The 14,162-nt window shown below is 38.2% G+C and overlaps 1 protein-coding gene across 2 annotated transcripts in view; it reads right to left on the bottom strand.

Annotated features, from left to right (window-relative positions):
* The window catches only part of GRM3 (glutamate metabotropic receptor 3), a 228,699-nt gene that overhangs the window by 13,045 nt on the left and 201,492 nt on the right, over positions 1 to 14,162 (bottom strand). For both annotated transcript variants that reach the window (XM_004602147.2, XM_055144171.1), the window contains exon 5: positions 2,327 to 2,501. In XM_004602147.2, coding sequence (XP_004602204.1) covers positions 2,327 to 2,501 — 175 coding nt within the window. The remainder of the gene's footprint in view (positions 1 to 2,326; positions 2,502 to 14,162) is intronic.

Genomic DNA, 14,162 nt, shown 5'->3' on the forward strand with positions numbered 1-14,162 from the left:
ATCACTGGGCCTTTGGCAGTGCTCTGATTCCTCCATTGTTGTGCCAGCAATGTTCTGTGGAACATGTGGTGCCGGGGATAACCAGAGCTGGAAGCATGCAAGACCTTAACCACTGAACTATTTCTCTAGCCCCAATTTTATACCTCTTCCCCCTGTTGTTAATCCACCCAGACTCAGGACTGCTCAGGTATTACTCCAGGTTCTGTGATTAGGGATCACTCCTGGTGATATATAGGGGACCATATGCAGTGTCAGTTTTTGAACAATGGTTGGCCACGAAGCAAATGCCTGACTCCTGTGCTATCTCTCAGGTTTTATACCTTTTAACAATAAAATTATTTACAATGCCATTTAGTAGCAAAACAGTTATAAAGTGATGGTCTGCTGAGATAACTACCTTGATGTAATAACTGGACCACTATCAGATAGCATGCCGAGTGACAGGCTAAGTAGGTTAAATGGCATTGTTTGCTGTAAATGAGTATTTCTGGAAGTCTAAAGAGAAACTTGATTTGGTAAAGTGCCCTTGTTATTCCTTTAGGAATTTAATTTCTAGTATGCATATTAGAAATTGCTGCTGTTATTTCTAAATTATAGAGGTCTAGATGCATAAAACTTTGAACCATGTCCACAAAAGGCTTATGGACTCTACTAAATAGTTTGGACAATATATAAGAGCTTTGACTCTTAAAACTTTTTTGTCCAGAAGTAAATCTTGCTGCACAATATAGATATGTCTTTTCCTTGTAAATCCTACTAAATACACAGCTTCATGGTGACTTTCCTAGCTTTTTCTAAGCAAAGCAGCATAATACAGAGGTCTGGTGCTATGAATTTGAAAATCGCTCTGGATTCTGACTTCATCACTTACAATATGTGTGATTCTGGGCATTCTTTGTCTAAAGGAGTTTTGAGCATTAAACATGTTAATATGATGTAAGCTGCATAAGACTCAGTACATGTAAAACACTCAGTAATAGATCTTGTTAGCTGTTCTTATTTTTATTGCCTGTTCTTTCATTTCTGGCTGCTAATATAGCCAAATTGTAGAAAAGAGACCTGTTTGCTCAAAAACCTGCAAGTTTCCCTAAGATATAAGAAAATGACTTCCAAAACATTATCATATTCTGGAACTTAACCATAGTTAACACCTGGAAATGTAGCTGAAAAGTCATTAGCAATCCCACCTTTATAGCAGTTCACCATGGAGGGGTACTTAATTGAACATGTACTAGCAGCAGGCAATCTTGTTCATGGAAGGGCTACCTTACTCAATTATGTACTTGAATGTAAAAACTAAGGTATAAAGTAACTTCACTCTGTGATGCTGAGTTACCATGAATTATCTTTTCTGATCTCCTCAAGGCAAAATTGAGAAGTTGTCATTTGTCTCTGTCATATCCAGTCCTCCCCTCCAGTTCCTTTTCCTCCTCATCCTTTCCTCAGTGAATGCCTCTGACTTCATTCTACTGATGAGCTGAAAGTGTCCGAGAAAGTTGTCCCTGTAGGAATATTTGTACTAAAGAATGAAGTAAATGATTGCCAATGGACACATGGACAGGGCAGTAGGAGAGAGAATTTTGCAAGGAAAGTTATCCTGGAATCCTTCAGTTCATAATGCTTTCTCAGGCTCTCAGCTGCAAAATATTGGCATTTGACGTCAGAGGAAGTTAGGTTCAAGCATTTTCCAAGGTGTGTTCTATGGGATGATGGATGATTTTACTTTTGTTAATACTTCAAAGAAACTGTGTAGAGGCTATTCATAGGTTTGTTTGTATAGATGTTTTCAAAACTGTGAACTTGTTCACCTTATAGGAGATGGTTTGAACATCCTATGAGATATTTAGCATTAAATATTTTTTAAATCCTATTTCCCTCTTTTAGTATTTTATGAAGTACTCTAAACATCTAAGTTTGTGGCATGGAACATATTTTATAGTGTACCAGTGTCCTCCAGCCCTGCAGATCTGTAAGTAAAAGGAAGCAGGAAACAATAAGTGATTTGTTCAAAGTGGTCCATTGTATTTAGAGACCTATGGCAGTGTTAGCACTAGAAACAGGTCCATTAACTCCACAGCATGGCCAATACTCCAAAGTGATGTTAAATATTTATTGTTTTGTTAGAATACTAAAAATATTTGACTCTTCCACTCATCCTTGTATCTCTAGCACCTGGTTCAGGGCAGTTGAATAGTAGTTACTCCAATTGAATTGAGCCTCTTCTTGGGCATGGAGTGTATTGTTCATTCTATGTCTCTTCCCTCCCCCTCTGCTTGTCTACAACAATGTTGGGTCTGAAAGGGTCAGTGCCACATGCCATACTTACACTGAGAATATGTGGTCCCAGTCCCACTGACACTGAACCTGTTGAGATGCAGTCTGTGTGTGACCACATTCTTCTGGGGTTGAAACAGGATGATATGCACCTTGGGTGCAAACAAGCAGCCCAGGACAACAAAACCACTCAGGCTAACGGAGATGCACATGGTTGTCGTCTGCACCTGTAAGATAAAGTTACATAGTTCAGTGTCAGACTGCAAAACCCTGAATTATATGTAGTTCTGTTCATATCATAGATAATGATCTAAAATACTCTGAATTCAGGATATTGATGAAACTATTACTTAGGATTTGTAAACAATATCTGTGTGGCCAACATATCATTTGAATTTTCTTGTTTTATCTTTATTGGTATAAAAATATTTCTGTGGAACACTGAAGTCAGTCTTTCACCTTACATAATATCAGTAATCTAAGATGAAGTGACCAAACTGCTGATAATTTTCATTGGTCAGCTTGACCTATTTTAAGGTTGGTTTATTCTATGAACAATAGTGGGTCTTTTTCATCGTCTATCTTTTGAAGAAACTAACTATCAGCTAGTTGTTTCCCTACTCAATGGTGGGCAGGTCTTCTGGGATACCTGCTATTCTTATTTATTCAGTTTTAACGTTAATTATGGGTCATATGTTTACAATGTAGCACTGTAGCACTGTTGTCCTGTTGTTCATCGATTTGTTCGAGCGGGCACCAGTAATGAGTGGGCATCAGTAACAAGTCTCCACTGTGAGACTTGTTACTGTTTTTGGCATATCAAATACAACATGGATAGCTTACCAGGCTCTGCCATGTGGCGGGATACTCTCGGTAGCTTGTCGGGCTCTCCAAGAGGGATGGAGGAAATGAACCACGTTTGGCCGTATGCAAGGCAAACGCCCTACCCTTTGTGCTATTGCTTCCATTTATGATTTTGATGTACATAGTTACCATATGTCATCACTATAAAAGTGTCCCAAACCCTCCACCTTTGTCCTTATTTTAATTCATTTAATTTCTTCATTTATGTCTCTTTAGAATTTTGATACACCAGATATATACCAGGCCAGCTTTTTTGTTCCCCAGGTTTCTATAAGCACAGGATTTTCACTCCCACCTTGCTTCTGCTAAATTACATTTATTATCTTTTCTTTTTTGTTCTCATGCTCTCCTCTTCTCTGATCGCATCATTTGCCCTGGCATTAGCTCTCATAATTTTTCAGGAAAAATCCAAATTAGATTCTATATATTTTATCACATCCAGTATTAAAAAACAGAAATTAATTCTATCAGTTTCTACTGAGAGCAGCTATGGCAAATCCTAGAAAAATTTTAGATTTTTCTCCTTGCTCCCACCCCCCAGGAATGCTACAGACTGAACAATTAACTGGAAAAGTTGAATAACTTTAGAAGACTCCATCTTCCTATTTTTATATTAAAAATATCAGCCTACACATATAGCATAATTCTTAAGACTCTACTTCAGCTTTCAACGCTGAAAGCAAAATCCAATCTCACTATTTAAAGCTCTTATTTCTCTTAACCACTTCAGTACCCTTCAACTTGGCCCCTTTCTGCATCCATTTTCTTTTTGTCTTCTCAGAAAAGAATCTGCTATCTAATTCTATGACCTAAAGGCCCTGATAAATGATAAATTTTCTTCTAATAAGTACTTTCTAATTACTAGTATTTTAAAACATCATGCACATGCTTTTATATATACATCTATAAGTATATATGATATGTAAATATATTTACAGATATACTCTTCCTGCCTTAGAGTTGACTATAGGAAAATATGAGAAGTACTAGATATTACAGCTGGGGTGAGACAAGTTTATATGACAAGGAAATCTCTCCTAAAATAATTTCTGTAACTTATGCAGAGACTTTTATGAGGGAAAAAATCCTGCACAAAACCACTCTGTGTTTTATATCCTTCATTCACCATGAATTCGAATATCTCTGCTTTTAAAAGCTAGAAAGGAAGATCACCTGAATGTGGACACTCCAGAGAGCTTTGTGTTTTTCTGTGAGTTTGTGAGACCTGACTTAGGGTTTGCTTTCTAACTTCTGTATGCTCTGTTTTGGGGTCTGAGTCCTATCTTACACATCTAACAGGTGAAGAGAGACAAATTACTTTTGGAAGAGAGCACAGAAATGTGTTACTGTATTGAGATAGTTGTATTCTTAAGAAAAATATTTATTTTTTATTTGGGGGGTCACACTCAGCAGTGCTCAGGGCTTATTCCTTTCTGTGCACTCAGGGATCACTCCTGGTGGGGCTTGACGGACTCTATGAGGGGACAAAATGTCTGCACCTTCTCCACCCTATTATCTCTTCGGAATCCTAGAATTCAGCAAAACAGAAGATGTAGAAGAGGTTGTAGAAGAAGATGTAGAAGAAGGGACAAGTTGGTTCACTCTAAAGAACAATCAGGGGGTGCCTGGAGCCCATATGGAGGAGCCTGGAGTCCTGCTTAGAGTGAGGCTGCAGAAATATGGCTGGATGCCCTCAGAATGAATGGAGAGCCACAGGAGACAGCTCAGAGTGGGTAAACACTGGCCAACTCTCCCAGGAGGAAAAGGCCAAGGAAAATTCTAAAAATCACATGAAAACACCCTTGACTTTTGTTCCTAAGGGTGTTATCTTTCAAAGTCCATTCATATGTGCAAGAACTCTTTCTATATTGCTGTAACCAGAACTGAGAGGGAAGTAGAAAATGGTGAATTGGACACAACATGAAAACAAAGAGAAGCCAACATTACAGGTTCTTAGTCTGAAGCTATCTACACCTCTAGAAACTGAGGCTTACTGTAGTTAAGATAGAATCCTGACAATTTCCTAATAACAACTACTCAGCTGCAAATGATTATAGGACCTGATGTTTCGGATAGCATAGGAATCTTTGGGCCTACTATGGGTTGTGAGGTTTTTTTTTTTTATTCCTTGATCAGTCCACAGAACCAGAATGGTGTTTCATATAAGCACTGAGCACTTGAATATGTCCAGTGGAATTTTCATTCAGGAGTGGAGGCTGATTACCCTTACTGTATGACAAAGGGCAATGCAAGCATAATTAAAGTTGCATTTTGATGATGAACTATGAACAATATTATTCAATATAACTGTCTTAAGTTTGGTACCTTTAACTTCTTTTTTTTGTACAAAGTCCAAGTGTCAATCTCATGTTTTCAGTTGCCAGTTCCTTCAAGAGTGACAGTAGTGAATTCTGTATTTGTTTATAATTTGTTCTGTCCACCTTCGTACACAAACAGTCTGCACTATTTTATCAACACATGACATACTTCATCTCTGTCTTCTCTTTGATTTCCTGGGCACATTTCCTTCAGATTTCATTATCTTATTTATCTATGTTGACTTTTTATCTTCCACTAAAATTTGAGTGCTAGGGTATGTCTGGTACCTATTTTGCACTCTCTTTTCTTCCCCATGTCACTGTGTTCCATGGTTTAAATGTTCCCTAATTGATGAAGTTAAATGTTGTTTTTATCTGCTGCTTCTCTGACTCTCCAGATTTAAGTTCTTTTTACTTTGGTTTTAAGCAATACCCAACACTACTGAAGGCTTCCCCTGGCTCTATCGTCAGAGGTCATCCTCTGTAATCAGGGGGTTATATAATGTTTTGAGCATGGAATCTGGTTGGTCATGTGCAAGGCATGTACCTTACTCATTGCACTAACTCTCTTGAATCCAGACTTTTAGCTTTCACTTAGATATTTTCTTTGTATACATAACAATATCAGAATTAATATGTAAGCAAAACTTAATCATTTGCCCCAAGTATTCTCATTTGAAACCCAAACACACAAACCAAAAATCTTGGAGTCATCCTGGCTTTTACCACTTACCTTCAATCCATACAGTTCTCCAATTCAATAGATTGTTTTATTGTGCTCTTGCATATAAAGATATGTACAAAGATTAAAAACAGAAGTTTTAATCGCTTTTGTCTGGAATCCCTCACTCCCCAAGATAGTATGTATGTAGCAAGGAGGAATATAGCTGGATAAAGCTGAATATGCCCATACTATATGTCTCTTCTAGGACAGTGTAGCAAAGGGTCAATGTATTATAAGAGAGTCAGTTTTCTTTGATATCACACATTTTGTCCTGCAATGTAGCCTCCCATTTCAGTGTTCACCTCTCTGAACAGTTGTGGGAAGTGGGGTGTCGGGAACCTGAGTCGGTGCTGTGACTGGCTGCTGCTACTGTGAGTTATAGTACTTTAGTCTGCATTGACAACATGGAGGCTCACCAACTCATTACCCTATAAGTGGTATCATGTTTCAGGTTCTATTTTTCTGATAGTCTGGGCAAGGAGAGTGAAATTGGTTTCTCTTAGCAGAATTTCAAGGACCTCATGGACTGAATAACATGATTTGAGAGAAGTCTATGGGAATCAGCAAATGCCTTAAATTGCACAGCCAACAAAGGCGATAAATGGTATTTCTTTTTATTGCCTGTTACTGAGGATTCTTCAACACTTGCTGCTAATGCCCTTGGAGTTAGAGAGGTAGGGTGGTGTGGATTTCTTGTCAGTCAGACTCAGACCTGTCCAAACTTATCAAGCACTGCAACAGATCAGGGTAGACACAAAGCTATATTCCCTCTCACTTGGAAGTGAGGCTTGCAATGAGCTTGAAAAGAAGGCAGAAACTGAGTCAACGGTTTAAATTTCAGTTTGTTCTCTTGGGGCATGAGGGGCAGGGCAGATAGTGGTGTTAAGAAAGAATGACAATGGCAGGCGCCTCTCAGGACTCATCCCTGTGGAGAAATGTTCTTTTTGTGTGTGTCTGTGTGTGTCTGTGTGTGTCTCTGTGGTGTGTCTCTGTCTCTGTCTCTGTCTGTCTCTGTCTCTGTCTCTGTTTCTGTCTCTGTCAATCTGTCTGTCTGTCTGTATGTCTCTCTCTCTCTCTTTCTCTCTTAGAACCAAGCTGCAAAAGGGGAGCATTGGTCTTTTCTGCGTGATTTCCCTGAGGTAAAAAGTGCTCTGAGAATCTCTAGATGAAACACTGACTAGTATTTGAGCTCTCACTGACCTGGATTTGGTTTAAAATGCTGACAAAGAAGCTGTATCAAGGAATGAGAAGCCACCGACACAAAGAAATCTGATAAATTCCTGCAATATGCCTCAACATGGGAAAACTTCCCTCACCCTTATATTAAAACCAGGCAATACACTGAGAGATAACAGGATGAGATGAGAAATGACCTGGATTAAGGTACTCCTTACAAAAATGTTCCTAATATGTCAAAGTCTCGGAAGTGCCTAAATCAAATGCTCTAAGCAAAAAAGGATGTGCCCCCAGCTTCAGAGAGCAGGAGTTTCTGAGCTGAAATAAATACTGACAAAACCGATCATCTGGCCATCTAATTTAGGTCTGAGTGTTCACAGCACTTTTATTTGGTCGACCCACCAGTAACTGCCGCATGCTGATAGAAAGCAGGTATGCCTGGTGTACTGTCGTGGGGCTGCTCTCTCTCTTTTCATGTGACCTGCTTTCCCCCTTACTCTTCCCTGATTTTAGCTGCTTTCAAAGGAAAGATGCTTAAGGATAGGATGAGGGTTTCTCCAAAACCTGGGGTGGTGAATTAAACATGTACCAGCATGCTTCAGGGAAACTCAGAAAGGGGAGGATTCCAAATTTTGTATCATTGATTACTGATACTCAAATCACTATCCTGCCCATACCTTTTAGGGGTGAAGGGCGGCAGCAATGGGGCAACTGTGTCACGTGCTTAAGATGCAAATTCAAGAGGGCACCCTAAACCCAGTAATCCAGACAATAATTTACTGCAGTATTAATAAAATAAACCCCATAATGCAGGCAATGCTACTTTAAATAACAGGTTCAGCAATAGCACTGTATTATAACATATTCAGTTTTCTGGCAGAGAGAAAAATCAGTACTCACCCTGTCCTGATTACTGCTTCTGTGTGCATTATCTACCCACTTTGCATCCTTTGGTGAAAATTGGAATTCAGGGAACTGACATAAATAGACTCTCTGACTACTGTAATGGTGGTTAATAATAAAACCCTTGTTTTTGGAATTAGAAGTCTGACGTCTTCTGCCAATTGTTGGCCCCACAATCAGGTAGGCTGCCTTATTCGACTGTAAGGTGGAGAAAAACTCTCCACAGTTCTTCATGTGTAATAAGCTCCATGTCTGACATTTCTTTGTTAATAGCATGCTATCATCTCTCACCACCTTGCCTCTGACTGGACCGCTTACCAATGCCCCCTAACCAGTCTCCCCAACTCCTGCCTTTGTCTGTGTTTCATATGTAATGTCACTAGCAAATTGACTTCCTTTCCAAAATAGGAATCCATAAATCATGAGACTAAATGGCTCTCCTTAAAATATTTCTATGGATTCTTTTTTCAATATCGAATGAAATTTTAACTTTTTTTTTGCTGCAGCTATGAAATCCTACATGATCTAGCACTCCTGCCTGTCTCTTCTGTACAAATAACTCTTCCATTTACTCATTAAATCATGGTCTATATGTCTTTCTTTCCTAAGACATTTTTTTGCCTAGGAGTGTTTGTGTTTGCTTTTTCTTCTTTCTAAAATGTAGAACTCCAGTGGCCTCCTTTCTATTCTTTATTATCATAAAAGAGCTAGCAGAGGTGACAAATATTTTCTGAAGAAGTTGAAATCACATTTTTAAAATGTCTAGTCAGGCTACGAACAATGGGATTTCTTTGTATCTTGTCAGGACTCTAGAGTCGCCGCCAAAGTCTCTGCCAAGTGCAGGCAAAATGCTTTACCTGTTCCCACCCCAATAACAACCTGACACCTTGATGCTTAAAGCAGTGTCCTTCTGTTAGCAATGTCTCAATAACCTTGGAGTTTACTGAAAATCCAAACACTTGGGCTCCATTCCTTAAAAGATTCAGATTCTTATTTTAACAAAAGTTTTAGGTGAGTTCTAGCACCTAAATCTGAACATTACAATTAGGAAAACCATTGAGCCATTTGCTTGCCAGTGCACGAATATTCCTGCATCTTATTTTGCCCACTATTTACACTCTCTCCATCTCTGACCTTCCTCCAATTCTATGCTAAGATATATAAAAGAGACTAATCTATGCTGATAGTGGTATCTCCAAGATCACAACTGTTGAAATATTTTTGGCAGGCATAAATGAATAAAACATTCAGTAATTACTGCTAATGCCTCTATAGATAATTTTCTATCCTAATGTGACCTGGTTTTTATTTACACTGTATAAAATATGTATTGGATCCCTGGTGACTGAAACTACCTGGGAGGGTTCTTTGGGTAGATCACTACCTTCTGGATGTGATCCAGAAGGACAGAGGAAACCTGCATATTTCTCAAAGCTCCTTTGGTTTTCAGATTCCTCCCCAGGTTCTTTGCGTATTTTGTCTTGGATGCTTGTAATTATTTCAATTACTTCAGCTTGTTCTTGGCTCTACTCTTTCAAATCCACCCTTCATATTAAGGATAGATATGTTTGTGGCATAATATGAAAGGCATGATATTATATCAGAAAAATCTTGTCATATTGTTTCTCAATTGTGCCACCTGGGAAGTTAATTATCCTTTGAGTTTACTTACTTGTCTTTCCAATGAATAATAAAATTTGCTGTCCAGGGTGCTAATGAGGATGTGTGCACTCATGTATGAGAAGAATCTAGCAAAGTAAGGTCTCAGATTTGATGAGAAAGGGGTAGTTCTTTTAGTTCCTTTTACTTCTGTGTCACTTATTTTCAGATTGGGGGTGTCTAAAGATTCTTGGCCAACTCAATTCAAAGGCCTGAAGATGTAACGCTGATTGGGCCCTCAGTACTGGGGATTACTTGATCCCCCTGCCCTCCCCCCACACACCCAGCAACACTGCCCCCCTGGCAGTGCTTGGCTTCATTCAGGGCTATATTTGGTAATGCTAAGGAGAGTAAGGTGCTGGGAATCAAACCTGGGTTGGGGGTCTGTTAGGCATCTGTTCTAATCCAGTACGATCCCTCAGTCCCTCACTTTTGGCCTGAGGAAACAACTAACCAAAAGAAAACAAAGTTTGAAAAAACACAAGACTTCAAAGTCTTTAACCATTATTTAAATGAATTCCTGTTCCTCACATAATCTGACCTAGATGTTAATTTTCATTAATTTCTTATGAGATCCTTTATCCATCTTCCACTTGAGTAAGACCCATTTCTTGAGTACTGTGCTCTTGGTTCAAGAAAATTTCATATGCTCTATGTTCTCTCACCACCTTAATTATATCAGTTTCCAACCAGGTACATGATAAAATTCCACCTCTTCAAGTAGTATTCCTGGAAAGACCAAGTTCTTACCAACTCAACTCTTCGAAACGTGTTGGCATTTAAGAGCCTGCATACCAAGTTAATTGTAAACAATCCTATATTAACTTGCTTCTTTCATTCTTGTCCTCCCCCAGCTGTGAGATGTGTTCAAAGATTTAAATAGTACTTCATATTTATAACTTGTAATAGATGGCAAAGCACTGACTCATGAATCTTGTTGACTGATGCCCAATTTTTTTCCAGCCATTCTTAGCAGTGTTGCTAATTCTATCTGAGCCACATACTTTCCTTCTGGGAAAATTTAAATCTTAGTGTTTCTCTGGAATTTCTAGAACAAGGGTCTCAAGTTTTAATGCTTCTCAGGTTCATGCAGTGAAGGGCATGAAATATGAGAAGTTGGGGATTGGTAAAATTATGATCAATAGGAATTGTTAACCGGTCTAAAGGCATAAGCGTTTAGAATGGCTAATGGTTGTGTATAAGAATATGGGGACTTGTGATTTTATTTTGTCAACAGATGCAAATAATCTGGATATTTATGTAAAATTTCTCAATTATTTAACTTTACCATATGTCTCCAGGAATTTCCAATCAGCACAGATCAAACTAAAGACATATCTATTGGATTGGAAGAATATTTTTTTTATATACTGGATTAATGATTCTCAGCTTTGGGTTTTTTTTTTTTTTTTGCTTTTTGGGTCACATCTGGCATTGCACAGGGGTTACTCCTGGTTCATGCATTCAGAAATTACTCCTGGCAGTGCTCGGGGGACCATACGGGATGCTGGGAATCAAACCTGGGTCCGCTGTGTGTAAGGCAAATGCTGTACTCGTTGTGCTATCACTCCAGCTCCTGGTTCTCAGTTTTGGCTACAATTTTATCACTTGGCCTGCTTTGAAAAATACTGCTTTCTAGATCATCTGTCAGAAGCATTTAATGAGAATATGTGGATTTTTCCCTTAGGTATCAATATTTTCCACCCAAACCTACTTATTTATTATGTAGCAAAATTTAAAACCACTATGTGGGAACTCAGGTTACTTTCTATTTCTTTTGTAAACCTCGAGTTGACATTATTTATAAGTAGTGAGGCCTCAGATAATCTTAGTGTTATTGGATGTCTTAATTAACCCAGGTCTGAAAGCAGCTTTTCAATCTTTAATTTATCTTATAAATTCTGACAGGTGTTGAAAGTTTGAGTATCTAAAACTAATTCTATTTAACTGCATTACTGTATTTCTATCACATTAAATGGAAAAGGGTCCCGTTTTGAAATAAATGCTAAGTCAATAAAATTTTTTTATAAGACCAGTTTTTCAGTCTTCATAGTGTTTTGAGAATGAATAGTGTTACATAATATGCCCAGGGCAAAATAACTATCATTGCAGTTTCTACATTCTCAGTTTATATAGCCCAAATAGGGCTGGAGCGATAGCACAGTGGGTAGGGCGTTTGCCTTGCACGCAACCAACCCAGGTTCGATTCCTCTGTCCCTCTCGGAGAGCTTGGCAAGCTACTGAGAGTATCCTGCCCGCACGGCAGAGCCTGGTAAGCTACCTGTGCCATATTTGATATGCCAAAAACAGTAACAAGTCTCACAATGGAGACGTTACTGGTGCCCGCTCTAGCAAATCAATGAGTAATGGGATAAGAGTGACAGTGATAGCCCAAATAATGTTGAATAATATGGCCTTCTAATAGCTTTTATAATATATTTTTGTTTGTTTTGTTTGTTTTGTGGGGGGATGCATATCCAACAGTGCTCAGGCTTTACTTAGGACTTTGTACTCAGGAATCACTCCTGCTGGGACTCTGGGGACCATATACAGCATTTGAGATTGAACCTGGATCAGGAGTATTCAAAGCATGCACCCACGTTTTATAAATTTTACATATTTATAGCAGTAGGCATGTATGTAAAGACAAAGATAGAAATGGGGACATGGAAATACATTAAAAACTATAGTTTTTCATTGTGATCTCCACACTTCAAAGGTTCAATTGTCCTATACCCTGACCTTTAACTTTTCTGCTCCAGTTCTGATGTTTTCTCTTACAGATTTCAAAAATCTTTTATAGCCATAGAAATTCTGATCATTACTCCAACATAAAATCTGATCCTTTTTCCCCTTGCTTAAAATTTAACCTAGTCCCTAGGTTTTGGTCAAGTGATTGGGAATAATTTAATAGACTACATACATTAAGTATTTCTCTTCTCTTCATTTATTATTTATTTATTTTGGCTTTTTGGACCACACCCACCAATACTCAGAGGTTCCTCCTAGTTCTGCACTCAGGAATTACTCCTGGTGGTGCTCCGGAGACCATCTGGGGTGCTGGGGATCGAATCGGAGTTGGCTGCATGCAAGGCAAAACTTGTTGAACTGTCACTCTGGTCCCTCTAGTCTCTTTATTCTGTGCTTTAAATAGCTCTACTTTTTTAAAGTACAATTTTCTTGGTTTTGGCATTTAGGAATTACTGGTATATGGAGATTTTTGTACTTATATCATGATGATATAACAAGGAAACCATTAGGTCCCTGGAAAACTTCTACCTAAGAGGACTTAAAAATATGAGTAGAGATCAGAAGTTACAGTAGTTAGGACAGGTACCTAGTATGCACCTAGCCTGAATTTGATTCCCAGTACCACATGACCTCTGAAAACTGCTGGATGTAGTGCTGGAGACCACTGAACACTAATGGATGGCCCTGATGATCCCCAGCACCGTGGGGCCTGGGCAGCTCTACATTTGAAATCCCTGGTGTTTAACCACGGGTCAGGCTGTGCAGCACCAGAAATGGCCCCAAGGGACACCACAGCACTACTTAGGAGACCCCCCCTATAAATAAGTATATTATATATATGCACATATATAATAAAAACTAATTTTCTTGAGGGAAAGATCTCATACTTATGGGAAAATACTAAATTCAGAATTATAAATGCAAAAGCACTGATAGATGGTTTCAACATTTTGAGACATTTTAAGGGATTGATAACTTTTTCCTTCAGAAGAGATTATAGTTATATTGAAGCCTAAAATATTTGATAATGGCTTAATTAGATTACTTGGATATGGCTGTTTCAAGGGATATACCTATATATACATATATATACACATATATATATAAACATATACAACATATATATGTGTATATGTATATTTTAGTTGTGTAATTAAAGTTGTTGGGAAATTGTAACAAATTAATATTGTATTTTATTCATTTTTTGAGACATTGGTCATTTGAGTGAAAGATTTTAGGTCTTTAAACTGATCCCTTATCCTAGTTTTAATGCTACAAGTCTATTTTAATGAACAGATTGATCCATGGTAGCCTGGTCCTTTTGTGTTAAAAATTTTCTCATTTGGTTCTTAGCGGTTTAAGTCTTATTCTCTTGTCAATCATTTTTGCAATTTAATTAAAAGTTATGTGTGCATGCATATGTGTGTGTAGTATAATACATTTTTCTCCCATTTAATTACAAATAATTTAAATGATCATTTCATGCACATTTA

Source organism: Sorex araneus, chromosome 1, assembly GCF_027595985.1.
Source record: "Sorex araneus isolate mSorAra2 chromosome 1, mSorAra2.pri, whole genome shotgun sequence".
Classification (NCBI taxonomy): Eukaryota; Metazoa; Chordata; class Mammalia; order Eulipotyphla; family Soricidae; genus Sorex; species Sorex araneus.